General features: G+C 39.7%; 2 protein-coding genes across 8 annotated transcripts in view; both read left to right on the forward strand.

Moving 5' to 3' along the window:
* The window catches only part of LOC149934738 (carbonic anhydrase-like), a 32508-nt gene extending 21336 nt beyond the window's left edge, over positions 1–11172 (forward strand). Inside the window, exons 2-6 of the mRNA XM_090181113.1 lie at positions 6887–7108; positions 8181–8332; positions 9389–9481; positions 9544–9774; positions 9845–11172. Of these exons, the coding sequence (XP_090037239.1) occupies positions 6887–7108; positions 8181–8332; positions 9389–9481; positions 9544–9774; positions 9845–10036 (890 nt within the window). The 3' untranslated portion in view covers positions 10037–11172. The remainder of the gene's footprint in view (positions 1–6886; positions 7109–8180; positions 8333–9388; positions 9482–9543; positions 9775–9844) is intronic.
* Positions 11173–12257: 1085 nt separating this feature from the next.
* LOC149934739 (uncharacterized) lies at positions 12258–26715 on the forward strand. Of its 7 annotated transcripts, none has more exons than XR_016472400.1 (3): positions 12562–12839; positions 13542–13628; positions 13744–13820. XR_016472400.1 is itself a non-coding variant. In XM_090154882.1 (3 exons), the coding sequence occupies exon 3, from the start codon at positions 25731–25733 to the stop codon at positions 26472–26474; it is 744 nt and encodes a 247-aa protein (XP_090011008.1). In that variant the 5' UTR covers positions 12565–12839; positions 13542–13628; the 3' UTR covers positions 26475–26715. The 7 variants fall into 7 exon arrangements, 6 of the variants coding, with proteins under 6 accessions (XP_090011011.1, XP_090011008.1, XP_090011007.1 ...); XM_090154882.1 differs by lacking the exon at positions 13744–13820 and adding an exon at positions 25731–26715 and having other exon boundaries at positions 12565–12839; XM_090154885.1 differs by lacking the exons at positions 12562–12839; positions 13542–13628; positions 13744–13820 and adding exons at positions 12258–12276; positions 25731–26715.
* Positions 26716–26799: the final 84 nt, after the last annotated feature.

Here is a 26799-nt window from a genome sequence, read left to right on the forward strand (position 1 = left end):
ATGAAAGTCAACGAACCTTTGCTAATTCAATATCTAAGTTGAGATTACGTCGCATTTAGGAACGTTGGTGGGCTTAGTTTGTTATGTTAATTAGTTCATATTCAATTAAAACTCTGTGACATGTGAAACTATATCTTCTTTACGGTCTAATACATTTATGGCTAAGGTTAGGCCCGCTCTAGAAAACGCGTAGGATTGAAGTATTATCACGCGCCGACTGTTTAGAATAGACTGTTTACAATAGACGTTCTATGGCGGGCTTAACTTGGCTAATAAGTTACACAATACAATCTTTTACAGCGCCTCCGAGACAAAACTCAAATAGAACCGCGAAGCTATTATATTTCTATGCTAATAAAAAACACGATACGCCACAAAAAATCGTTATAAAAACGTTATACGCTATCAGAAGTACATAATACATCTCTTAGAGATAAGTATTAATCTCTCTATATTGCTTAGGTTATACTAGTATAAATCCCGTACACTTTAGAGAAAAGTAATTTTTGTAATCTTGAAATCAACTCGAAAATCCCGAAATCTGGGCGAAAATCAGTTCTAAAATCTCGAAATCGGCCTAAAAAACCAGGAATCAACACGAAAATCGTGTTCTGAAATCTGAAAGTCAGTTTCTGATTACTGAAATCACTTGAGGATTCCAAATTCCGTACGCAAATTTTTAAAATTTCGGAGACCTCGGAAAAATTGCCGAGCATCCCCTAGGAGCGACAAACCCCACACAAGGAGAACGCAAGTAGGCAACCCGTCAAAAGTCGTGCATTTTCTTGCGTACAATTTTCATTGGCTAGACGCTTTAGCGCCTGCTGCCGTCGGAAGGGGAAAATTCGGAAATTATCTTCCCCCCCGCCCGTAAAACGTTCAACGTAAACGCTCGTCCAATGAAATTCGTACACAACACTGCGTTAGCGTGTTTAAAGGCTAGCTGCGTTCTCCTTGTGTTTGTTGCTCCTAGGCATCACAATGTTTCATACTCGATTTTTTCGATCTAAAACAAGACTAAAAGGACACTTCTCAAATAAAAGAAAAGTTATATACTTCTGATTCTAAAAATAAGGCTTTATCGGCGAGGACAGCTAAAACCTTTCAGCTCTCCCGCGATTACATCTCTATCTCGTCATAAACGTCATCTTTGATGGGCCGTTAGTCACAAATAACTATTCATCAATGAGGCTTTGGTAAGCCTCTATATAGGCTCGTAATCTACGACATAAAATTTATCCTTTTTTCGACGCAGTTAAAATTGATATATGAGGGTGACTCTCAACTTATCTTTCACTTCTCTTGTGTGGTCGGAAATATAAGTATTTAAATATCTCTTACTGCTAAATTTATTCGCTCGAAACACTTACCTTCGCAGCTTCCAATGCAGCGTACGATTAGAGCCTAGCGCCGCCGATCCAACGCCGCCGCCGATATTTTATCTGGCGCTGGGCCGTCGCCGCCGCCACCGAGTCATTTACTATTCGCCCCCGCCGATAAATTTTGATCCCACCGCCGCCGCCGATATTTTATCTGGCGCTGAGCCGCCGCCGCCGAATCATTTACGCCGACGCCCCGTCGATAAATTTTGATCCCGCCGATTGGTTTTTGAGATTTTCTATGTAACTTTATTTTTTTTTCCTTCAAAAACATTATGGAATTTTTTTTCAAAATTTTTAAAAGGGGGTAGAAACTTTAGCCCCTTCGCGCCGCAGCCACCGAAAAATTCACGCCGCCGAGGATTTTTGAAAAATCGGCGCGCCGCGGCGCCGCCGGGAGATATTCACGAAACGCCGCCGCCGACTCAAATCAAATGGGCATCTTAATATCATTGCCCACTTAAAGTCGTTACCCTGGAAACGAAAACCGGGGCGCGTTAAAATTCTAAGGATTCTTCCCTTGATAATGAGAATTCTTACTTCTCAAAATTTTGACGGTCCTGCTCACAGGAAGTGACGTCATCTCTTCTCACGAGTTCTCTTGAGAAGAGTGAGAATGTCTCCGAGCATTCTCACTTGCTCAAAAAGGGGGAAATTATAAATAAAATGGCAGCTAATATTCTAATCAGTTTACTTGATGCTGAAGAAAATAAACAGTATGATATTTTTGTGGACGAAAATGAATTTCAGGGGAAAATGAATTTCAGGGAAAACTGAATGTAAAGTTAATTTCCGATGAAATCGTCCTTTTAAATTATAAATAAAATGTTTTCTTCCTTACATGAAATCGTGTAAAAATAATATTTATATAAGGCTTAGTTTACAACGTTCGTGGCATTCTCGTAAGCCGCCATCTTTTGAGAATATTTTTACATTTGACGCTTTTTTCCGAGTTCTCACGGGGAGAGAAATTCTCACGAAGAACTCTTCTCAAGAGAAGAATTCCTTCTCAGAATTTTGACGCGCCTCAGGCCACACCCACGATCAAGTTACGGATTATGACTTATAAAACTAATATGGTTATCACGATAGGTATGTGTTGTAAGTTCGATTTACAGTTCGGAGAGAAGTGTTCTAAATACAATTCGGCTGCCCCATGGCAAAACCTTATAACTAACAAAATTTTGAAAAATTTGATTTTTACGCATCAGTATTACTAAGGCATGTACAAAAGTACTGTAAAAGTTTCAGGTAAAAGTCATAAATATTTATTTATTTATGACTTAAAAAATGGTTTTGGATTTTATAATTTTCGCATTAAAAACCACGTTAAATCTTTTAACTTAGGTTTTGAAAAAGTCAAATATCTCAAAATTACGATCGTGTTGGTTAAAAGGTTTTGCCATGGGACAGCCGAATTGATCTCGATATATATATGCAAATATTCTTTTATCTGAATTGATAAGCGTTTTTAACAAACATGCGAGGTTGATTACGTTATTTAATCTACAACAGTATGTCACTTCATATTTCTTTAATGGTAATTTTATAACCGAACCTATTTCCGGCTCTGACACTTGAAAACCTTGATAGTATAGTCCTTGCCAGTAGTAAATGTCACTTGCTCATATTTAGACACTAGGTGGGACTCTGTGCTGAAGTAAACACTTTGACTGCCCAATAACTCTGAAAATCAGTTCGGTGATAATGTTTTTCCAATTTTCATACTTATTATTTTACAAATATAATCAGCTAAGCTAATACCCAAGGCACCATCTTAGGCCTAAATCATCCAGCCATACCCAAGGCACCATCTTAGGCCTAAATCATCCAGCCATACCCAAGGCACCATCTTAGGCCTAAATCATCCAGCCACTTTTAATGCCATTATTCAGGTGGTTCGGCTACAATGCGTAAGGGGTTGGTGGCAACTAGGAGCAACAAACACAGCACCCCACACAAGGAGAACGCAACCAGTCACATAAGTCGTGGATTTTTTTGCGTACATTTTTCATTGGTTAGACGCTTTAGCACCTGCTGCCGTCGGAAGGGGAAAATTCGGAAATTGACTTCCGCCCGCCCGTAAAACATTCAGCGTAAAGGCTCGTCCATTGAAATTTTTACGCATCACTGCGTTAGCGTGTTTAAAGGCTAGCTGCGATCTTCTTGTGTTTGTTGCTCCTAGGTGGCAAAGACCTTCATGTCACGCGAGTAAACAGCTCTCTACACGGAACTTGAAAACTCAACGCGGAAGGAGTAACTACGAGTTTTCACCCAGTGCCACGCGTTGGGATCGAACCCGGCTCCTCTTACTTATTGGTTATATGTTACTTATGGTAGTACGTAATGTCAGGAAATTAGCGTTAGTGGGAAACTACCTCGATTCTGTGACGTTACATATTTCATATTTTATAGCCTAGAACTAGATGGATAGAGATTTTTAATATCCTTCTGATAACACTTTTTTCATTGATATGACAACAACAAAGCTCTCTTTTATGTAGCGGATGGTTTACTCTTGGACGAATAATTTCTGGACCCGAAACCAAATGGCGCGTTTGTAGCGCCGTAGTGTCAAGTATTGGAAAGATTTCTATCCAAATAATAAACACGTGCCCAATATTAGCGGACGACGTTAGGCCTAGCGTTCTTAGCTCGTCAGTCGTCACTGTCGTCAAAGCTTACACCTTTATTTCCATTTTTAAATTTATAATCACACAAACTATATATACAAAAACATTAAAGCGAACTTCTTATTTAAATTAATTAAATCATTACCCTTTCATTTTTATTCCAATACAATTATTACTGAATAATCTAAACCCTATTTAAATTCCAAAAGCCTCACTTCGATTGGAAACAGCAGAGCAGACCAAAGAATATAAAGCTTTATATTCTTTGAGCAGACGACGGAATGCGGGTCATCTGACATTTTTACGTGCGTGTTATTTCGCGATGCTCTTGGTAGAAGCGCTGACGGGCGATGCAAATTGTGGAACTGGGTATTTTGCTTAGGTTTCGAGTCCAATAATTATTCGTCCAAGGTTTACTTGTCTCTTTGGTCAGACATGGCTTTGTCATCCTAAAACAAGCTCTATTGTTTTGGAGCCCCCCCCCCCCCCCCCACAAGAGACTTGGTAAATAACCCGATGGTATGAAATTGACATTGGTGCCATCTAGGAACAAAAAACACCAAGAGAACGCAGCTAGCGTTTAAACACGCTAACATATAGGATCCTTGCGCTAACACAGTGTTGTGTAAAAATTTCGTTTGACGATCCTTTACGCTGCACGTTTTACGGAAAAGGGGAAGACAATTTTCCCCTTCCGACGGCAGCTGGCGCCAAAGCGTCTAGCCAATGAAAACGGTACATAAGAAAATGCACTACTTTTGACGGGTTGCGTTCTTCTTGTGTGGGGTGCTGTGTTGGTTGCTCCTAGGTGCCATGGTCGATCGGAAAGTACTTGCTTTAACTTCTAATGTACTTTAAAAAAAAATCCTTACGATGTGTATTTTTTTAGGTGCAGTAATGTTGGCGGTAAATTTCTCATACACTATGGCCATATGTAATATCTCATTAGTTTCACGCGGAACACGCAATTATTAAACTGTATAAATGTAAAGATTCTTATAATCCTTGCGCAATTGAAATGTTGCCATGGAAACCAAATCTCGAAATCGCCAGGCACGAGCTAAACTATAGATCAACAAATTGGCTGCGTTCAGTAACTCTAAAAAAACTCAGCGCTGAGATAAACGGTCAGCGGTTTTTTATTGAACGGGTTTTTTGACTTCCGGTTTTGCCGTCACGTTGCCCGTCCATTGAGCAACGATGTCATCGGCTGTAAGAGCAGGTTTTTTCCGTTGCTCAAGGGTCGCGTGAGGTCCCAGTACGGAGTGAAAGGCTAGCTGCAGACGCCGCAACAGACGATATTTTACAAAATTTACAACAAGCGTAAAAAGCGTTCAACAAGATCCTACGTCACGTTAGTAACGGTCTCAAAGAAAATAATTTTTCAGATACTCCGTTGCGAGTTATTGAACGCAGCCAGAGTTGAAAGAGAAGTAATTTAAGTCATATCCCGTGAATGAGGTTTCATTACATACTATGCATGTGTTGCGTTGACGGTAACCGATTCTATTCCGTCCTGACTTGATCTGATTTTTCTCAGACACTCTGTATTTGGTGCTTGCTGGTAGCATCGTAAGCATACGTCATAGCTAAGCCCCACCTTAAAACAGCCACCATGGCCGCGTTCAGTAACAGCAAACGGTTGGACCGTTGAATGCGCATTCGCTACTGTACGACCTTTTTCACTTCCGGGATTGACGTCACGTTTGCAAACGGAGAGTCAACGAAATAAGCGGCTGGAAGAGCCGGTTATTTTGTTGATAAACGCAATCGTGACGTCACAGCACGCGGGAAGGCGAGTTGCAGACGACACGACAGACGATATTTGATAAAATTTTCAACAATCGCAAAAAAGCGTTCAACAGACGTGGCGTCACGATTGCAAACGGAGATCAATGGTTAATTCACAATTTCCCCTCCGTTGAGCGTCAATGAACGCGGCCCATGACATAATTCTTCGGCAAAGGTCACGAGGCAAAACAACACATGATCCTGTTTGGTAAATAATCACGTAACCACCATGGGTGTCTTAATGTCATGGCCATCCCAAACGCGCTACCGTGGTTACGAAAATAGGTCACTCCCAAGAACAACCTACGAATTGAAACAGGCGCGAAGGTATCCTTGATCAAATGAATTTCAAAAGGTAAATTTTAGGCCGTTATGCGGTGTACGTAAAATTAGTCCCCATTCGCAACTGTCTAAAGCCTGCGAAAGTATGCGTTTCATTTTAATTAACCTAATTAATACTTATCTCGTAAGACTATAAGTGTATAATATTGTTACGTAAGTGTGACACATCCTAATCTTCACATGCCAAAGTTTTACCGATAGCTATTCACAAGACAGACTGCATTACGGGCTTCGTCGCAGTTTTGCGTCCGCTTGCTAACGCGTCACACGTAGCCTTTGACAGCGCCTCGCTAGGGGGATATTTTCTTGTTTTGATGACGTCACTACATTACTAGCTCTCAGTAAAATATTCCCCGAATTGACAAACTTATGGAACGATATTATTGACTTATGGTAAGAAGTATTATAAATTATGGTTGCACGGAGCCTATCAGGCCTTATCTTTACCTTAAAATGTACTTTACACCATGGATTAAATCCATGTTTACACCAACATTTATTGCACATGATTAAAAGATGATTTCGCGTAAAAGGCGCAGACTAAGTCGCCATCTAGCGACACCACGAAATGAATTATTGGTTTTCGCTTTTTTTAAATTTTTCTAAAATGTGTGTGTGTTTTTTTTTTATTTTAAATTTGATCACGTGTTTTTGCGTCGCGTTTTGGTATTGTTCGTAGTCGTGGCTCTAGGTAGAGTGAAAAAGCTAATTTTCGTTTGCTTTTGTTGTTTGATGGTACAGCTTCCATCTGGGCGTCTTTTTGCGGCCCGACGACGGCATGGGATTATAAGGGTGACCAAGGAGTCGATAAATGGCCCGAGATGTATCCTTCTTGCGCTGGCAACAGGCAGTCTCCAGTTAATATCACCACGACCCACCTCGACAAGACCCTCGGAGAGATCAAGTTTGCCAACTATACTATGAAGATGCACAATCCGGAACTATGGAACAACGGACATACCAGTAATTAGCTTTTTTCTTGATATTTTCTTACCCCACATTGTCCATTGCGACGGACATCAACCTAAGTCTATTGAGTCTATAAGTTGGGTAACGAAGTGGTTAGCACTCTCGCCTCGCAGCAAGAAGAGCCGGGATCAATCCCTGCTTGTGGCACTGGGTGAAAACTCGTAGTTTGGAAGTTATCTCCACGCTGGTTAGACGGGTTTTCTCCGAGCTTTTCGGCTTCCCCTCTCCGTAGAAACTTACTGAGGTTAATGGTTATAGTAAGTGTAGGGAGCTGTTGGCTCTAGTGGCTTGTAGGGCTTTCCACCCCCTTCCAACGCGATTAAACTATTTGACTTAGAACTTGGCTATTAGCTTACCTGATTATTATTATTACGCTGACTAGACCACTGATAACCCATTAAATGGACGCTTCAATAAAAGATACTCGGTTTCTACTCCCTTCTCCAAATTCATCTGGGAAGACGCTATTTCCGGTCGGTCGGTTAAACGGTTAGAATGGCTAGCCAAAAAGTCATATTTAAGCCAAGTAGAGACACGTTTTTGTCCTCATGAGAATTTTGCGTCAGATAAGAAACGCGTCGGCTCACGTGTATAAGGAACATACTAATGTTAATTTTCGATAATATATTTTAAGGTAAAATATATATGCTAAAACTAAGTATAAGAAGATAATATTATTATTATTATCATCCTCTTATGGTATAAATAATTAAATTATATGTAATATTTTATAATACCGGGCAATTTTAAAGCTTCTCATGGAGGCAGAGTTAATTCATTTCGTATAAAATTATCTTTTGGAAAAAGATGAAAACTCATTCCTTTAGAACTAAACATATTACTTTTGCAGTACGGTATGCAACAAGTGTTTCCTTTAAACCAAGATAACTTTTTTGGTATGTTAAGGCTTAGCAAAAAACCGATGTTACGTTCGAGAAAGTTTCCAGTTTTCTAATATTTCAACAAGCACTATATAAATAATAACTTATGAGTCCTGGTTGTCGGATATATTACTTCTTGGCAATTTCTGGGAAGATGTTTTATTTAAGCGCCTATTGTTCTCTAGTTCAAATGACGGAAAAGAAGTCAGTGTCGACCATCAGCGGAGGATGTCTGTTTAGCAGCGTGTACAAGTTCGAACAGCTTCATTTCCATTGGGGAGCCGAAAATGACCGTGGCTCCGAACACTTGTTCCACGGAAATGCATTTCCAATGGAGGTATTAATTATCATACTACATTCTCAATTTGAAATAACCTATCACTAGAAGCGCATTATCTTACTTAGGTATAAAAATAAACGTTAATAAATCTAAAGGCCCGTGAATTCCGTACCCTAGATTCAAATTCGGAAAACTTTCCGATTGATGGTTTTCAAATAGCGATTTGCACTGGGGGATTTCGGGCGCTCCGGGAGCGCTCGTGATGAGATTTCGTCCTCCACTGGGAAATCGAGAGCAGCTCGTGACGAGATCTGTGTCTTCCACTGGCAATCTCGCTCTCACAGCGAGTGCTCTGAGAGCGAAAATTTTGATCCGAGAAATTCGACGGATCGACAGATTTCGAGCGGTTTTCGTGATTTTTAAAAATGGCGGAACTAGATAGGACAATAAATATTCGGGCTGCTTATTTGTTTATAGAATCGTCTTCGGATAGTTCCGACGAAGAAATAGAGGCAATTCTTTTAAGGCAAACGCCGAAAATAGTATAAAGGCCTAAAATAATATGATAAATAGAGGATATGGTTTATTTCTACTCTGAAAATGAAGTAAGTTCTTCTTTACGCCTAGGCCTAACCATGGATGATTAATAAAGTTTATGGAATACAATATTATTGTCCGCCATGACTTTCCGCGTATTTCGCTGGAAAATACTCGCCCCGAGAGTTGCTCTTAAAACGAGGTTGTATTTCACTGGGAGACTCGCTCGACCGCGATCCTTGGAAATCTCGACACGAGCTGTGACGTCGAAATCGATTTCGGGGCGCTCTCGGAGCTTCCCAGTGGAAATCGCTATAACTTCCGCAGAGCCGTACCTAGCCCAAATGGCGCCCTGGGAAAAAAAAACAAAATGGCGCCCCGAGAACCTTGGGTAGAAATTTTTTAATTTTTCAATATCCAATTTAAATGAAAATCTTTGATTTTGCGCCGCTAAAACTTTGGCACCCTGGGCCACTGCCCCGCTCGCCCTACTTAAGGGTGGTGTCAGAGTCTCTAGCTGGTATTTAGAAACAAAAGACCTGATATCACTAAAACTGTCTCTTTGAACGTGCACAGGTTCATTTGGTCCACCGTAACTTAAAGTACGACACACTGGAAGACGCGCTCGAACAACCAGATGGACTCGCCGTTTTGGGCATCTTCTTCAGGGTATTTTTGTCCTTATTTTCCCCCGACTATCCCAGTCTTAAAGCTGTTTTACCACATCGTAGGAGACGGAGAATGACAACGAAGAGCTGTACCCCATCACGAAGAATTTGGAGCACATAGTGTACCAGAAGAAGACGAAGAAACTGGAAAACAAGGACCTGCTTTTGGACGACTTGCTGCCCAGAAATCGAGAAAAATTCGTCTGCTACGACGGTTCCTTAACGACACCCATTTGCAGCGAGGCTGTCAAATGGACCCTCTTCTACAACCCGGTGAACATTGGGAAGAAACAGGTAGCCTCGGTCGTTGACTGCCCTCTCGGCGTCCTTGAGTTTAAAACGAGCTCTTTGTCGTTGTTATTAGTTGAAAGCCTTCCGCAAGACGCACTTCGGAAACTCCAGCTCTTCGCCTTTCATGGTGGACAATTACCGACCGGTTCAGGATCTTCACCATCGCAAATTACATCTTCGGGATCCGGATGCTGGAGCCACGATAAACAGCGTGTCGACGACTCTTCTAGTCTTGTCCGCCTTGGCTTGGTGGAAGATACGCTAGTTCGCCTGACATTTCGTTCGTCAAACGGATCCCTACTCTCCAAAGGTCTACCATTCTTTATGACCCGCCCGAATACATATCCCAACGTACATTATACTTTATAACTAGATTGATTTTGTGCCTAAGATTTTACGAAATCTTCTTAGTCATTCGTAGTCGTGAAAACTTTAGCTCGAACGAAGTTTTTCTTTCGAACGTGTTTAATTTTATATTGCGCCCGAATATTATATATTTTCTAAATACGAAATTTTAGAAGCGCTAAATATAGACGTAGATATCCGTAATTGAAATTAATTCGTCGTCTGTATCTAATTACAATTTCCAACGATACTATTCCCCCTTTGAAAATGTCGATCCCGCCTGGTAAAATTAGTGACTGTTCCTACTTAAAATAGCCACTCATCGTGGTCCTTGTCCTCGTTGGGCTCTATTTCGGGATCGCGTCAATCGATAATTGTATTTATCAAAACACGCGCCGTTTTTTAATTAACTTACGAGTCTTCTACATTTATACCCGAAGCCTGTTTTTCACACAATTATCACAAATGAATGTAGAGTTGTTCATTTTCCGAAAAAATTAAATGCGGAAAATTTCCCATTTTCCGAATTAAAAATTAAAACATATATTACCTTTTAAGGGTTTTTATTCTAGACTTGTCTAGAGGTTTAGTTTTAAATGAGCCGAAAATGTCGCGAAATTTAAATTTGCGAACAGTACTAGGCTAATATTGGAATAAAAACCTTTTTTCCGGAAAATTTTCCGACTTACAACTCTAAATTAATATGATCGTACGGAAATTGTTTTCAACCTTGAGCTCCGTATGTCATTAGCCGTTCTTTGATCATTGTAAAATTAACTTTAGTATTCTTTAGCCTAGGCTTAAAAACTATATCGATTGAAACCAATATTAGACGCGTTTTTCTCCGAGCGTTTTGAAGTTCGCCAAAACTGTCCCCCGAATGATTCTGGATTGTAAAATTTATCCCATTGTGACCGAAATCATGTCTTCCTTGAAACGAACCCATTTAGATTTTAAGAAATATTTTATAGAGCATATATAGATGTATTATACATTGCTACTAATGTAGATTTAATCGTATTTAATTAAAATTAATTTTTCAATGAAATATATGAACATATTTTCAGTCTCGAATTACTAAAAAAATTACATAGTTGTAGATGGTTAACGGAAGTTAGTGAAGTCGATTTTGAATACGCCCAGAATTCCTCGCGCGTTTCTGGCTTTGATAATTTGTAGCTTAGCTCGTGCCTGGCGGTCTCGAGATTTGGTTTCTATGGTAACCCTTCTCAATAGCGCCAGGAATTTTAAGAATTATCCATTTAACTTACGTCGTTAGTGATTGGTGGATTTTAAAATTCATCATATAGTGATTTTCTAAAACTTTTACAGAGGGAAAATGATTTATTAATTAGTACTTATTCCTACGCAGTTGAGTTTAAACATTTTACACGGGTATTAAAAGTAATCGCGTGGTGAACTTTTTTGCAAAAAAAACCTTTCACTTCGGTTATATATTAATTATGCAAAAACCTTCTTATATATTGATTAAAGTCAAAATTAAACACGCAACGTAAGTTCCACGTTATCAAAAGTAAGTAATATCTATTATGATAGAAGCAAAGAGTATAAAAACTACGTAACCTAGAGATATAATGACGGCCGAAAGCAGTAAAGGAAGTTGTAGCAACCGGGGGGAAGGCACTCAGTGAATTTGCACTTCAAATTTCGGTACCGCAGCGCCACTACGGCAGTTTTAAGTGGCAATCATTTTGATTTAGTTCAACATTCTTGAAAATTCCTTAAGGACTTGGCTACCTTTAGGACTTGGCAAGGTTAGAAAACAAACGCCTTATTCTTCAATTTTTTTAAATAAACACCGAAACAACGAATCCACAAATTCTAACTAAAAAAATCACGAAACAGTAACCAATTACTGTCACTTTTTTGAATTGACAGATATTAGACAATTAAATATCCAAAATGCCAAATTTAGCACCTCCGCAACACCGTAACTGCCATTTTTCTCCGGTATTATTATTTATTGTACTAAAAACTGCCGTAGTGGCGCTGCGGTACCGAAATTTGAAGTGCAAATTCACTGAGTGCCTTCCCCCCCCCCCCCCCGGTTGCTACAACTTCCTTTACTGCTTTCGACCGTCATTATATCTCTAGGTTACGTAGTTTTTATACTCTTTGATAGAAGTATCAATCTGAGAGGTAAAAATTAAACTGCTCGAGGCAGTTTTCAATTTATTTGTTTAAAAACAATATTTGGATAATCTAATAGTTTTAGAAAGTCGCTATAGCAACATTCGCCTGAGAAGGCGAATAACAATGGCAATTTTAAGAGATGAATATTTCTCACGAAGTGATATATTTATATTTATATAAAAAAAACACAGTTTTGTTTCGAATCAAGGTAATGTATATGGAAAATTCAGTGGAAAATGGAAAATGTTTTATTGATAAAGGCCATCGTCCGTTGGGTTTTATTGGGTTGGTCTCATAATGGAAAACAATATAACAACCAAAATGCAATAAGGTTTTTTCGGCGAACTACGTTCTCGGTCGCCAGAGGCGCTGCTGGCTTTCTCGGATCGAACGAGCGGTTGAGGGAGGGGGTCGTTCACGCATCTCAGCTCGGAGCGCGAAGAGAACTCAGCGGGCCCGATGCGACTATGTAGATCGTAAGCCAAGTGAAATAGCGTATCTTGGTGTTTGGCGGGGAAGCACGATTCCGCCTTCGTTAGAGTTTGTGCCGAAAGCCATCCTCGCCGCCGGTAAGTTCAATTTCTAACACTCTCTTCCCTCGGTTTAATCCGTTTCCCCAATCAGAAGGTGGGTGTTTTAACCAAGGCCTAGCGATTATCAGAAGTAGATAAGATATCTCTTTAGGGAGAACTACATTCATCTACCTCTTTTGTTAATGTTATCGAAAATGTTATTCGCTCGAAACATGTACCTACACGGGTTCCCATTGATTTAAAAAAAAATATTTGAGAAGAAAAAATAGTTATGGACGAAGACCGTCATATATTGATTTTCTAATACTATTTCATCGATAAAATATGGTTTATCAGTAGGGAAATATCCGTACGCGGTAGTAATTTTTAAATTTTACATCTTTAATCGGAGTAATAGACTATAAATTTTGGGTTGTACCAATCCGCGATTTGGCGGGAAATTCGCGGCCGATGGAATTAGAGTCGAACTGGCGAAGGCACATGTTTCGTGTTAAGGATTTATCGCTACGCGTTGGTTATTATTCGGAGGTTTTCTGTTTATGTTGCGTTCAACACTGGAGTTGAAAGTTATTAATTTACCGGTTTAGAATCGTAAATTCCTTGACTTAATACCACTAAAATGAACAGTAGAACGTTCATTTCTCTTTAATACTTAAGGGATATTTCGATCTCGAGGGGAAAAAGGCTTAGAATTTTAATCTACTTAATTGGATTAATTTTAAATATCCCCCTTTATAGGTATCTGATTGCAAAGAATTGTTTTAGGAAAAGTAATGGTTAGTTGATGCACCGATGAAGTTATGAAGTTTAAGTTTGGGCTTGAAGGTAATCATTGAACAGTAACAAATATAAATGTCTCAATAGCTCCGAGCTTTTCCATTGACTAACCTCAATTGAATCTATTTATTTCTAAATCTCATTTTAAAATTTATCATTTTAGGTTCATTAAAAATAGCAGGTTTCAATAAATGAATTCAGCTGAAATTGTAGAAACTTAAATGTGTTTTTGGAAAGCGACACTAGCGTCATCTAGTTTTTCATATATTTTAATGATAACGGTTATTACTGAAAATATTACAAATTGGGAGAGCAGACGTAAAACGCATAGCGCCATCTCGTTATCTTTCGGATAAAATATTATAAACAGTGCTACCAGCCGCAAGAAATAGGCTGAGTTGGTTCTTCTTATTATTTTTCCTCCGTAGTAAGCTAAAATGGAGGAAACAAAATTTCCGGAATTTTGGAGACGTCAGAGGAGGCGAAATGTATTGTTGGCGCGCTCCAGATCCTGAGAACTGTACCCAAAGGCTACTTTGCTCCTAAATCACTAGCGCGAACTAAAATTGTATTGTCATAAGTAACCCTAATATTAGCATGTGCCGATTTCGGAAGCAAATCTTGGGGATTTATGTGCTTTGTTTCTCGTTCTTCAGGGGTTATGGTTTTGCATTTCCCCTTCCACTGCCCTCTAAATACTAAACCTGGAGTTACAAAATAAAGGGGGTGGAAGCATAGATTTCCCAAAATTCCCTAGATGTCGCTCTCCTGCGCCAGCGAACTCGGCAATTTTGAATTTCTGTACAGCAAAATAAAATTACACCTTTTACCAAAGCTTAATTAAAAAAATTGTGTCTAGAAAACTTCGGTGGATTTTTAATAATGAGTAGTCCTGCTGATACAAGTATTTATCTTTTACATTATTCCCCAAATTTATACTAAATTATGGGAAATATAAAATCATAAATACTTGAGAATTCCTTAGACCTTAATTTCCTACTCCGAGACTGTGCGATTTTAACCACGTGATCGGCAAAAAAAAACCGCAAGAAAGACAAAATTTGCACGTGGTGGTTACCAGGAAAGTACACACAAATAAATTAGATTAAGTGCGTATTAAAAATTTCTTAGTATTTAAATACTAAGAAATTTTTCATATGCACTAAATCTAATTAGAAGGCCTTGGGGCGCGTCAAAATTCTAAGAATTCTTCCCTTGATAATGAGAATTCTCACTTCTCAAAATTTTGACGGTCCTTTTCACAGGAGGGGACGCAATCTCTTCTCACGAATTCTCTTGAGAAGAGTGAGAATGCCTCTGAGCATTCTCACTTGCTCAAAAAGGGGGAAATTATAAATAAAATGGCAGCTAATATTCTAATCAGTTTACTTGATGCGGAATGAATTTCAGAGAATACAGAATGGTTAGTTGATTTCCGATGAAACATTTCTTTTTAAATCAAATGTTTTCTTCCTTCCTTCATATATTGTAGTGAACTCGTGTAAAATAACATTTATTGTCCAAGGCTTAGTTTACAACGTTCGTGTCGTTTTCGTAAGCCGCCATCTTTAGAAGAATCTTTTTACATTTGACGCATTTTAGCGAGTTATCATGAAGAATTCTTCTCAATAGAAGAATTCCTTCTTAGAATTTTTACGCGCCCCTGGTAGCACTGAACCTGCGGAAGTGAATTTCACGCGATATCTCTGTTCGTAACCATGGTAACGGATTTCTTAAGACCAGAAAACAATCTATTACGTTTGGTATAATATAAAATTCCGTACCCTAGATTCGAATTCAGAGAGCCTTCCGATTGTCGGTTTTGTAAAGAAGCGATTACCCACTTCAGACCCGTGACCTCCGAAAAATCTGCCTCCTGCGGTTGTTGTAGTACGCTATCGATAATTGGTTACCATAGTAACTAGGGAGCAAATTTTTTCGGCGTTGACTAGGCGCGAGGCAGGGATTTCAAATCTAGAGTACGATCTTTGTTCACATCCAACTCCGTGACGAAAAAAGCGTCATAAATGTTGTAGATGGTTAACGGAAGTTAATGAAGCCGATTTTGAATTCGCCCAGAATTCCTCGCGTGTTTCTGGCTTTGGCAATTTGTAGCTTAGCTTGTGCCTGGCGGTCTCGAAATTTGGTTTCTATGGTAACCCTTCTCAATAGCGCAAGGAATTTTAAAAAATTTCCATTTAACTTAGCTATTGGTGGATTTTAAAATTCATTTTACGCGTGAATATGCGCCGCCATGTTAGGGTATAAATGCAGGTAACTCAGCCCATGGACCAAGAGTCTTACTGGACTCACTGTTCAGGGTTAAGAAAGCACGCGTTAATACTGGGAATAGGAAAATCACGGGTAATTTTAGTACAAAGAAGACCAACTTGCCGGCGCTGAAGTCGATTTCATAGAGAAGCTGGAGCGTTCACGTTCAATTTTGAAAAAATTGTGCCGTTGTTGTCGGCTAAATGATTAGACTTAGTAAGTTTTTTTATTTTTTAAAATGGGCCTTTAAAAGTTTAAGTAATGATAATTAACCATTGTATTAAGTAAAAATAATCAGTAAGCCGCTTATGACTGAGTTTTAATCAAATTTACTGGAATCCATTTCTAAATTTAAAAAATTTAATGAACTAACACCTTGTAAGTCTAACCTAACTTTATCGCACGTATCATACACGTACTGCCTCTTAAGCCCCAACTCGCAGTGATAGTTGAACACAATTCTTGAGGCGCTTCAAAGCGGCTGATGTACCTCAGTAAGCCTTCCGATTTAGGCCACGCCTACCGTGTCAAAATATCGGGAACAGTGAGTCCCCTTAAATTCTTGGTCCATGCTCAGCCTGCTATACCGGATCAAATGTAAAGGTATTGACGCGTGAAAAAAACGTAATTCTGAAATCTGTCAAATAAGTTTTATGGATTAAACATATATGTACGTTCTATCCTTACGCTATCAGATTATAAATTATTAGCCTTGACAATGGCACTAATAGCGCCGAAACTAGTCGAATTTTTACCTCTTCGAGGGGACTTTGTACCCTAGGAGGGGTTATACAACCACCGTGTCTGTCTGTCTGTCTGTCTGTGGGTCTGTCTGTCAGGCATTTTCGGGGCAAAAGAGCCCGTTTTTGTTGTCATTGGGTGTAGTATAAATATTTTTCAATTTGCGTTATTACCGGGCGGGATTCGAACCCGAGCCCTCCTGCACGTCAGGTGAGCATTCTACCACAGAACCACGGATACATTGTACACTTCACTGAAAATTAGAAACTCTTCCAAGGAGAGGTATATTTTGGCTTGCCAACTTGTTATAAATGTTTTAATCATGTAATAAAGTGAAAATATTTAACTACCGGTTTTAAAGGGGTAGTGGGAAATTTTACTACTATCCCTTTAAAACCGGTTTTCTATCTGGGTTCTTATGTTAGTTGAAAGCTTACATTTAGGCGTTTTTAGGCCAAACTTTAACGCTCTCTTTACTCAACCCCTATAACACCTCAAATTTATTGCACTGACTTCTGAAACACCCTGTATTAAACCATAAACCTATAACCTCTAAGTTTGAAACGCGCATAGCGCCCTTTGTACCACCACTGGACGGGCGAAAGAGAAATTCGTTAAATTTGATTTATATTGAATTTTCGTAAGTTCATCCAAATTTATATACCATTATACCCGGTAAGAAAGACCACAAAAGACTCGTCACTATGGCGGACAGGTGAGGAAAGTCACACGCGGAAGCCATTATGGCGCACCATTGACGCAATCCAGCCAACCAACGCTTTAAAGAATTATCGAAACACGTTCGGGCTCCGATATTGACAGCCGTTCAATTTAGTCCGTCGACGCGTGCGAAGTCGCTAGCTAATTTCCAACGCGCTTTTTTCGGCCTTGTCACGTTCACCTGACCCGATAAATGACAAAAGACGCGAAGGAACCTTCCGCTTCCGGCGGCCTGTTCGACGATTAAATTGCGGTGACACTTCGTGTAATTATCGGCCGCGAATCGATTTCTCTTCCAATCTTGTCCAACTGAGAGAGCGGATGACGAAAATCAACGCGTTACCTCCCATTGATTCCATGGCGCCACTTTTGGAAAAATTCCTTTTCAAAATGTTCTTCTCTCGGTGTGTCATTTAAGCCACGTTCACACTAGAGCCTAAAACCCAGTTTAGGTCAGTTTGAATGCCAGTTTTGACCGCCGACGATAATTCTTAGTTCACACGTGCAAAATTGCTTCACCCCGGTTCGCTTATAGCCAAGGCTTAACGCCATTTCAAATTATGACTAGAATTTTGAAAATTCTAAAATGTATCCCAAAACAATTTGTTAATCATGTTTACTATACATACTGTAATATTACTTGACATTATTTAGAATTTTATTCCCATTATTTTGCAAATTACGAGCAATTTTACTTGCCCGCCTTATCGTTCTGAAAGTGATTCTAAGCGAACCGACTTGGACGATTTGCTTCCCGAACCAACACGAAGCGATTTCTCACGCTGGTTTTGGAAACTAGTTATCTAAACGAAGCGATTCTATTGGTAAGTGTGAACGTGGCTTTAGTCGATGGAAAAGAACACGTTGAGCGTTAAAAAGCCTTTGTTTCTCGATGTCGTTAAAATTAACGAAATGTCGACTTCTCCGTGAGTGGCGATGTTACGCGCGTTGAACACTACTTCTACAGGCGTCAGAAGGTCGAAAGTAGATTGAATCCAAGTTTTTCGGAGATTTATCGAACTATATGGACATTATCAGGGAGCCTATTCTGTAAATATTCGAAATCGAATTTTCGATCGAAAACTAGATTCCGAACTTCGAAATCTCGACGAATGGTATTCGGTAAAGATTTCGAATAAGCATAAATCTCGACATGGTATAGGGTTTGGTAACATTTTTTTACCAAATGAACAGAATTTGCCAGTTTCAATAACATTACCGCCATCTATCGGTTTCAAAAATAAGAATAAGGCAGTGTGTTCTTAAAACAAGTTGGCAAGCCAAAATATCCCTCTCCTCGGAAGCATTGTTCCTAGTGGTATTAATCCCTCGAGTTAACCCTTAAAGATATATATCCGCAATTTTGAGTTGTTTACTAAAAACGTAATTCCGGTTCAATCCCGCACGGTATACAATTTAATTATAATTAAAATAATTGAGACGAAACAACTGAGTTTAATTTATTCAGAATATTATAAATAAAGTAGTTACAACAGTGAGTTAGACGAACTAGAACAACGCACAATTGAATTTAACCCTATTTACAGAACAATTTTATCAGTTAAATGTAATACGAAGCCAATTTTAATGAAAGAAATATCTACAGAGGGTATTTGTATTTTTCTCGCTTACGAATTACTTGCCGCATAGTTAACGCTCATTTTATTTCAACGTTCGCCCTTGATGAAGATACCGTAGATATCTGGTAGTGGACGACTCGTAGACTGTCGTAGCCATCCTGTTGACGTTGTGACACATACCGCATGAAAAAGAACAAAACCGCCCAATTTCCAATATCATATAATGACTCGCACACCCAGGATATCAATGACTGCATTAGGAATCGTAGATATCCAAATATCCACACCAACAAAAAACTTATTAACAAGAAGCGAAAAACTTACCATTCACAAAGCACAGAAAGCCACTTGACTAAACGTATATCAATAAATGACCGTAGAGGGAATAGTTAGGGTTCTTTATAAATAAACACAAACGAACCCAATTGATGAACTGCATTAAACATCTTAATCAGTCGAGAAAACGTTTAAAATAAATTACGACCGAGTTGAAAACCAGACCAACTCGATATTTTGTTAATAAATGAATTATTAAGCTTGAAAACAAATACGCTAAACCCAATAGATAAGAATATACGACTGAAAAAACTAAATAAATTACAAAAAACTAACGGGTTCTACCCTTTATCTTATCTGCTGACTGCGCTAAAACAAGATTTGACCTTTAAATTTTCATACGTAAAAAATGTAGACTTTAAAAACAAAATAAACATCTACTTAAGGTGATTATAATCTTCCCACCCAAACAAATATTACGTTTTTTTTATCCCGGTTTTATTAGTATTTGAACGATAGAAGTGTAAACGTCAATGGCTCATCGGTGAAACGTCCGCGTTCTAAGAATGTGCCCCGGGTTCGATTCCTGACGACGATCGTATTTAACTACAAATTGATCAATTTCCACAATTAAGAATTTTATACATATCAAAAAAATATAATGGTACAGGGAAAATGAACGTTAGTAATAAACTGCTTAAAACACTTTCGCCAAAGCTGTTTTAGAAAAAAAACCATATCTTAACAAGCGTCGGTGGCTAAGTGGTTAGAGTAAATCCCTTGCACGCAGTAGACCCGGGTTCGATTCCCGGCCGGCGCCAATAAATCGCAAATTGATACTAAGATGCATACCGTGTAAAATTGGTGGAAACCCTGCCATTGGACGTTGAGAGGTTGCATAACACTCAGCACTCGGTCCGTCCCAAAGTCATTAAGAAGAAGTTGGAGAGAAAACGCCCGTACAAACACAACATCCACAACCGTCATAACACAAACACCACAAACACAACCATCATAACACAAACACAACAAACTCAACACCCACAACCATCATAACACGAACTCAACATTCACAACCTATGCCTAAACATTACAATAACGAAATACCCAATCAAACTGAGTTAAAACCGTCACGACAGTGAGCGAAAAAACACCATCCAAACCAAACCAAACCGCAAATGAATCCGTTAACGCTCACCGTCACACGGTGGTTTTGCCAACCCTTCGAGAAACTGCGAACGCAGAAATTTGGAGAAACTGCGTACGCAAAGATTAACCTTTGCACGGAAAATACGAACGCGTTCGCAGGACAGACAGACAGACAGACCCACAGTGTGTCAGAATTTATAGCCCGGTGTACCTAGTAACAAAGACCATACCACCGGAGGCCTATCATCATAGTGCCCTACGCCAGCGTCCCCAAGCCCGGACAGGTGACAAATCCAGCATGGGTAGTAGAACCCCACTACTGATGGTCGCACCTTTGACGCAAGCCACTCAACCCAGCAGAAGGTGCAGCAATGGGTGGACCAATCCCCACTTCGCACACAGCAGTGGGATTTAGAATGGATGCTATAGCAACTCCAGCCGACACCCTACCTATGAAGGTAAGGAGCCAAACCTTTTGGAAAGAGCTCCTAAAGGGGAACGACGAGCACACAGCAGCCCAAGTAACCCGGCACAGCTGGCACCGGAGATCCCGGTGGGCCCCAAAAGGCCGGGAAACAGGACCGCCGTGCCCGCATATGGAGGCTCGCCGCCCCACAGCAGGCTACCCAATCCGCCGAGGCAGCCAGTTTGCCTGGACCCTCTCCGTTAGCCTGAACCGAAGTTCAGTATCCAGCCCAAACCTGACCGAAGTCGGAGGTGGAGATAGGACCATTTGATCAGAGCTAACATCTCCCAGTGCGCCACCGCCCTTATGGGTTACAAGAGCCGGACCCCGACTCCCCGGTAAAGCCACCAGTTATTGCACACTCTAACCCATTTAGGGCCACACCCACAGACAGACACGGTGATTGTAATACCCCTCCAGGGTACAAAGTCCCCTCGGAGAGGTAATTAGTGTTGCGCAAAAATACCATATTGGCCATTTGCGATAAAATAAAAGTCAAAACTATTGAAGTTGGCTGTACCTGTGGTATTTGAAAATACGTTTACAATATTGAAACTGACGAATTGGTGTAAAGGTTAAAATTTAATTTATGATTTTGACTTCAAACTCGGTAGCATTCCATTACTGTATGCATAACATATAGCGTTTTCCATTTGACTGCTCTCGAGCGCTCTAGATCGCTCTGATCAACATTTTATGTTCCATTCGCGTGCTCGGATCTGCTCCGATCAAGTTTCGCGTGTTCCATTTCCCACTCTCGGGTGCTCCGGGATCGCCCAAAACCGATCTGCCGATTTCGATAGATCAACGGATCGAGATCGAGATCGGAGCAAATTTTTGCGTGGTCCTTTTAGTTTTGTTGGCAAAATGGCAGACCAAGAAGCGAAAATTATAATTACTAGCCGATGAACAACAACAAAGCGCGGAAATTTGTTAATGTTATGTTCCATTTGCGGTTTTACTCTAGTCGATTGGGGCGAGATCTATGACGTCAGAGACAGATTCGGAGCAATAAAATGGAAAACGCTATTAATTTCTCATTATATGCCTCTGTATAACATTTCCATAGATAAAATTTCAATGCGACCTTGTTTCACGTTGAACACGCAGTAAGTGGACCCAAAAATACAGAATTCTTATAATCCTCGCGCTATTGAAAAGGTTACCATGGAAACGAAATCACATGATCGCGAGGCACGAGCTAAAGTACAGATTGTTAAAGCCAAAAACGCGCGAGGAATTCCGCACGTTTTAAAAATCCGGTTCTCTAACTTCCGTTTCTCTTCTATAAAGTTGATGACGCATTTTTCGTCACGGAGTTGGAAATGACGTAATTTACTTCGTATCAATGCTAGGTTTCATTATCGTAAATTATTTTTCGGCATATTTATGGGTGATTATGTTAAATATGGTAGAAGTAACGAACAATATCCCGTATCCACAATAATAATAATAATAAAATGACGTCGTCATCTCTACAGGGGTAAATGATAGTGCCCTGCCTTTGAACCGTGGCCGCCATCTTGACCAACATTTTCGCGGAACGGTCTTATACTATCATTTATCTTTTCCGTAGATACCGAATAAATGAATAACCTTCGAAAAGGGCCAAGCATAGCGTGTTTATTTTTAACTCTCCTCTATCTACGGCGGTATTAGCGAGAAGTCGTAGAAAAACCCATTTCTCTCTCTTTCGGAATTTTTTTGCTTTCTCGGTCAAGTTCAGTAAACCATCCGCTAGCCCTAATCTTCTCTTCATTTGGGGGAGATGGTTTCCATGGAAACGGGAAGAACGTTTTTCCCGACGTAACAATGACGTCATCGGAGTTTCGCGTCCTTCGTAGGGGGGTGGCGGTAGAAGAGACACTTCCCCCGTTTGGTTGGAAGGAGGGGTTAGTCTCGGTGAGGGTGACTTTACCTAGTTGGGTTCCGGCGATATCCTTCCCGATTAAGGGCGCTGCTCCGTTTATGCGCCGTTTGTCGGGCTTCGTCCAATATTTATTAAACCGCTTTGCGAGCGGCTTTCTCTCCAGTTTGTCGTTGAAGGGTTTATTAATAAAAGGTGCCCCTTCGCCGCCGGAGAGATGCTGCTTAAAAGCGACCAAATTGATTACGAGGCGTTTTCTCATTCTCTCTCATTAAAAACCACTTTGTTTTCATTTAGATCAAGCTGATTTTCTACTCGAAAAGGAGCTCCATTTTCATTACTTTTAATAAAGCTCTTTCCCCATCTCTCAAATATTCCCCAACTATCTCCTTAAATTCCACTTATATGAGTAAATAAAACCCTAGGCTAGTCAAGTATGGTTCTACCATAAGTAGCTTAATAATAATAAGTATGACACTTCCTATTGTTTTAATGATAATTTTCTTAGCAAACATTTTTTTGGACTCGCAACTGAACTGGGTAGAATAATAAGTAACATAATAACAATAAGTATGACAATTAACGAGATTTACAACCAAACTGATTTTCATAGTTATTGCGTAATCAATGTTTTCTTAGCACAGAGCCAGTGGTGTAGTCGGGCCAGGGCGTCACCCCGGTGCTTTTTTCAAAGGCAGGGCCCCGCCCCGCCTTGGTTTTTCCATTTTTCTAGGGCGGGCCCCAGCCTCTTTTTTTCAACTTGCCAGGGCGCCCCTTGCTTTTATTTCGTATATAATTTTTCTGGAATAAAGGGTGTGTGAATTTTGCCCGTAGAAAAATACCATAACAATTTCAAATCGTTACCTCAGGACGGCCAGCTTCGATCACGCTAAAAACCGAAGTTGGACGTACTTTTATAGCGGCCGGTACAGCCAAATTCTATTTCGCACGTAATCGAAGTTGGCTGTACCCAGTTAAAGCCCCGGTTCTTTTTATTTTAGGACTACACCACTGCACAGAGCCCTCTAATGTGTAAAATATGCGCGACTTCCAATAAGGCGAAATATCTAGTTTCCGATAGATAGGCGGAATATTAGGCTAAAATTATAAAAATTAAAAAAGTTTTTCTCGGCGCCACGAGCTCATGTTTTTTTATCACGCGTGATTCGCACGCGAGCTTCAAAACAAAGCCAAAGCCCCTCGCGACTCCAGAACGTGCTCTCCGATATTAGGCTTAAATTTTTATCAAAAAGTAGTCATCTAAAACGGTAAGTCGCGAGTCCAAGTCACAGCTTGAAGAGAGTATCAGTGCCGAAAAAAGGTTCGGTTAGAAAATTAGCATTAAAGCAATAGGAAGTGTCATACTTATCGTTATTATGTTACTTATGGTAGAATATATGGTGAATTGTAACAACAGCCCCGCCACTCCCTTTGTTCCCCTTTCCCGACCCCCCTTAAAGTACTTTTTAAAATTAATTATTTGCGGCTAATAATTTTTGCACCATTAGGTGCCCCTTAATAAGTACGTTGGTAAGGTGGAACTAAAAATTGGAAATATGTGGCGGGGCTATTGTTCAAAATAGCCGAATATATAGTCCTTGGTAGTAGCAGGGATCTGTGCTGAGATAGAAGAAACCACCTATGGACTGTGAGAAGGATGATAAAATACGCGAAAAAGTAGATTAGTCCATAAATAAAAGGGATAATATAGCTAAATCCTAAACAAATTTGAAAAAATTAAAAACTTACTACTAACTCGTACCCAATAGGTCTTCGAGCAAAAACGCGAAACTCGGATCAATAGATCTTCGAGTAATAAACTAAATTAAAATTAAAGTTTCACGTTTTTGCTCGAAGACCTATTGGGTACGAGTTAGTAGTAAGTTTTTTAATTTTTTTCAAATTTGTTTAGGATTTATCTATATTATCCCTTTTATTTATGGACTAATCTACTTTTTCGCGTATTTTATCATCTGTGCTGAGAACCAATCCTTGATTGCGCAATAGCTCTGAAAATCTGTTCGCTGATAATTTTTGGTAATCGACATACTTTTTGTTATTACGTTACTTATGATTCTAGGTGTGGCAGAACGACAATTTGAATAAATTAAGTGTAATTTCGTTTCTGATATTAGAAATTAATTTCATTTAGGTTAAAATAACTTTAAAAAGACTTTGCAGTCTTGTAGAGCTTCAGCAACTCATGAAAATGACGTAAACTCGAACAGCTACGTTCGCGTTTACGTAATTTTCACGAATTTTTGAAACTCTATTTACACGTGTTTAAACCTTGTTATTAAAAAGTCAAAGCTTTAAAGTGGATACATATATGTAAACACTTGGAATGTAGGCCTAAAAGTCTTTTTTTAGACTTGGCCATATCTCTGTTGTATTTCAATAAAAATCTCAAACATTGTAAGCAGCTAATACATTTCATTTGATTTCATCAAATGAATTTTGAATTTTGATTTTCACTCGCGCCGTGGTACGTTTTAAAGAGCTATCGTTGGTAGCTGAAATTTATATTCCATTTCCTATGTGTATATAAAAAACAATTAACGACGCTCCAAGCGGCAAAAACGTGAATTTCTTTCAACGCCCTTTATACTCGGTTCTTGGATTAAGCTCCGGCCGATTCTCCGGTTATATTCGAAACACGGTGACAATAGAGTAGTAGCACTCAGAAGCTTTGGCCATGGCCGCCATTTTGGTCGCAAATTTTTTATCTATAGGAAAGAGCATGAGTGACGTACTAGGACGTCACAGTGCCATTACTCTATAGAGTATTAGATATTTTCCTTCCTTTCACAGAATCTAATTGAGATTTTAACGAATTGTGTGATTTGACATACATATTTTTCCCCTTTTTATGGATCGGCAAATTTCCCAAAATATTACCGTTTTCAATGCCAAGTTGATAAATTTGGCAAGGGAAACGGTTTTGTAAATAAGCTATTGACGCACTCCTGTTTTTGTCATCTCCAAAACGTCATAGAGCTCTTTCACAATTTTTCTTTTCGGAAAATACAATCGCTAACACTGATATGCGCATTACGTTTTTGTTACAAAATGTCTTTCAGATGGCTGGTTCATCGGTTGAAATGTCTTCCGAGGACGTCATCCTCCAAGTGATTGGGCAACAGATGGCTCTTTACCCGCGAGGAGGTTTGTCGGGAAGCCAGACAGAAGTGCGCGTCGTCCAGATCCCAACGGCTATGAAACCGGATGTCGTCAGCAGATCTTGCGTAGCCAGTTGGCCCGGAACGTCGCCAGCTGATCTTGTCAGCGGCGCGACTGATCCTCAAAAGCTCTTTGACATCCGCACGAGCACTTTCAACGCGATTTCGGGCATCTCTATCGACGGTTCCATTCAGTCGACAACCATCGGGCACAAGACGGCTTCCGATCTCAGGATGGAGAGTTTGGATATGATTGAAAGCGCCTCCATCGAAACTAGGCGGCTTGTGACTGTCGTTCTGTCGGACAAACTCCCCGAAGTACGAATCTCGGAAGACGAAGAAATGAAAGCCAGGCTGGCTTTGCAAAGGCTCGACATCAGCGATGAGGTGGCCGGTGGCGGCGAAACCAACCCTTACAACCAGAAGCTTTTGTGTTGTCCCTTTATCGTCTGCGAAGAGATCGTGGATGATCAAAATTCTCAAGACGATGAAGACGACGATGCTGCCCAAACGGGGAAATATCGATTCCAGGAAGTTTCGGCCGCTAGTTCCAACGTCATGATGACGCTTCCGGTACCCAATCCTTTCGATTTGGTGGTCGACGAAAGGCGAAGGCCACCATTGTTTCTCTTCACTTCAAATTAACCAGTAATATACCTGTGATGTGCATTTTATTAAACTGGTAAATATTTTAAAGACTAAAAAAAGATTTGTTATCCATATGAGGGTAAAGGGAGTTGTTGATAAATCAGTATTATAAAAGATGTTAATATTATGCTATGAGCAAAAATATCTCGCTAGTTGTTTCACTCGAGTTCGTTGTTAAATTTTAACGAAATGTTTCTGTATTTGAAAATGAAAAAGACGAAAATAAAAATGTGAAAAGAGTTTTTGAGTTGCGAAAAAATAATGTTGTAATTATTATTCTTTTGAATTTGACGCTTTATTAATAGCGATTGCATTTGCGCAG

This window comes from Leiobunum rupestre, chromosome 7, assembly GCF_980474605.1.
Source record: "Leiobunum rupestre chromosome 7, qqLeiRupe1.1.hap1, whole genome shotgun sequence".
In the NCBI taxonomy this organism is placed as follows: Eukaryota; Metazoa; Arthropoda; class Arachnida; order Opiliones; family Sclerosomatidae; genus Leiobunum; species Leiobunum rupestre.

What these genes read in the sequence shown, in the direction of transcription:
- LOC149934739 (XM_090154885.1), top strand. Translation starts at nt 25,731, where the DNA reads ATGGCTGGTTCATCGGTTGAAATGTCTTCCGAGGACGTCATCCTCCAA.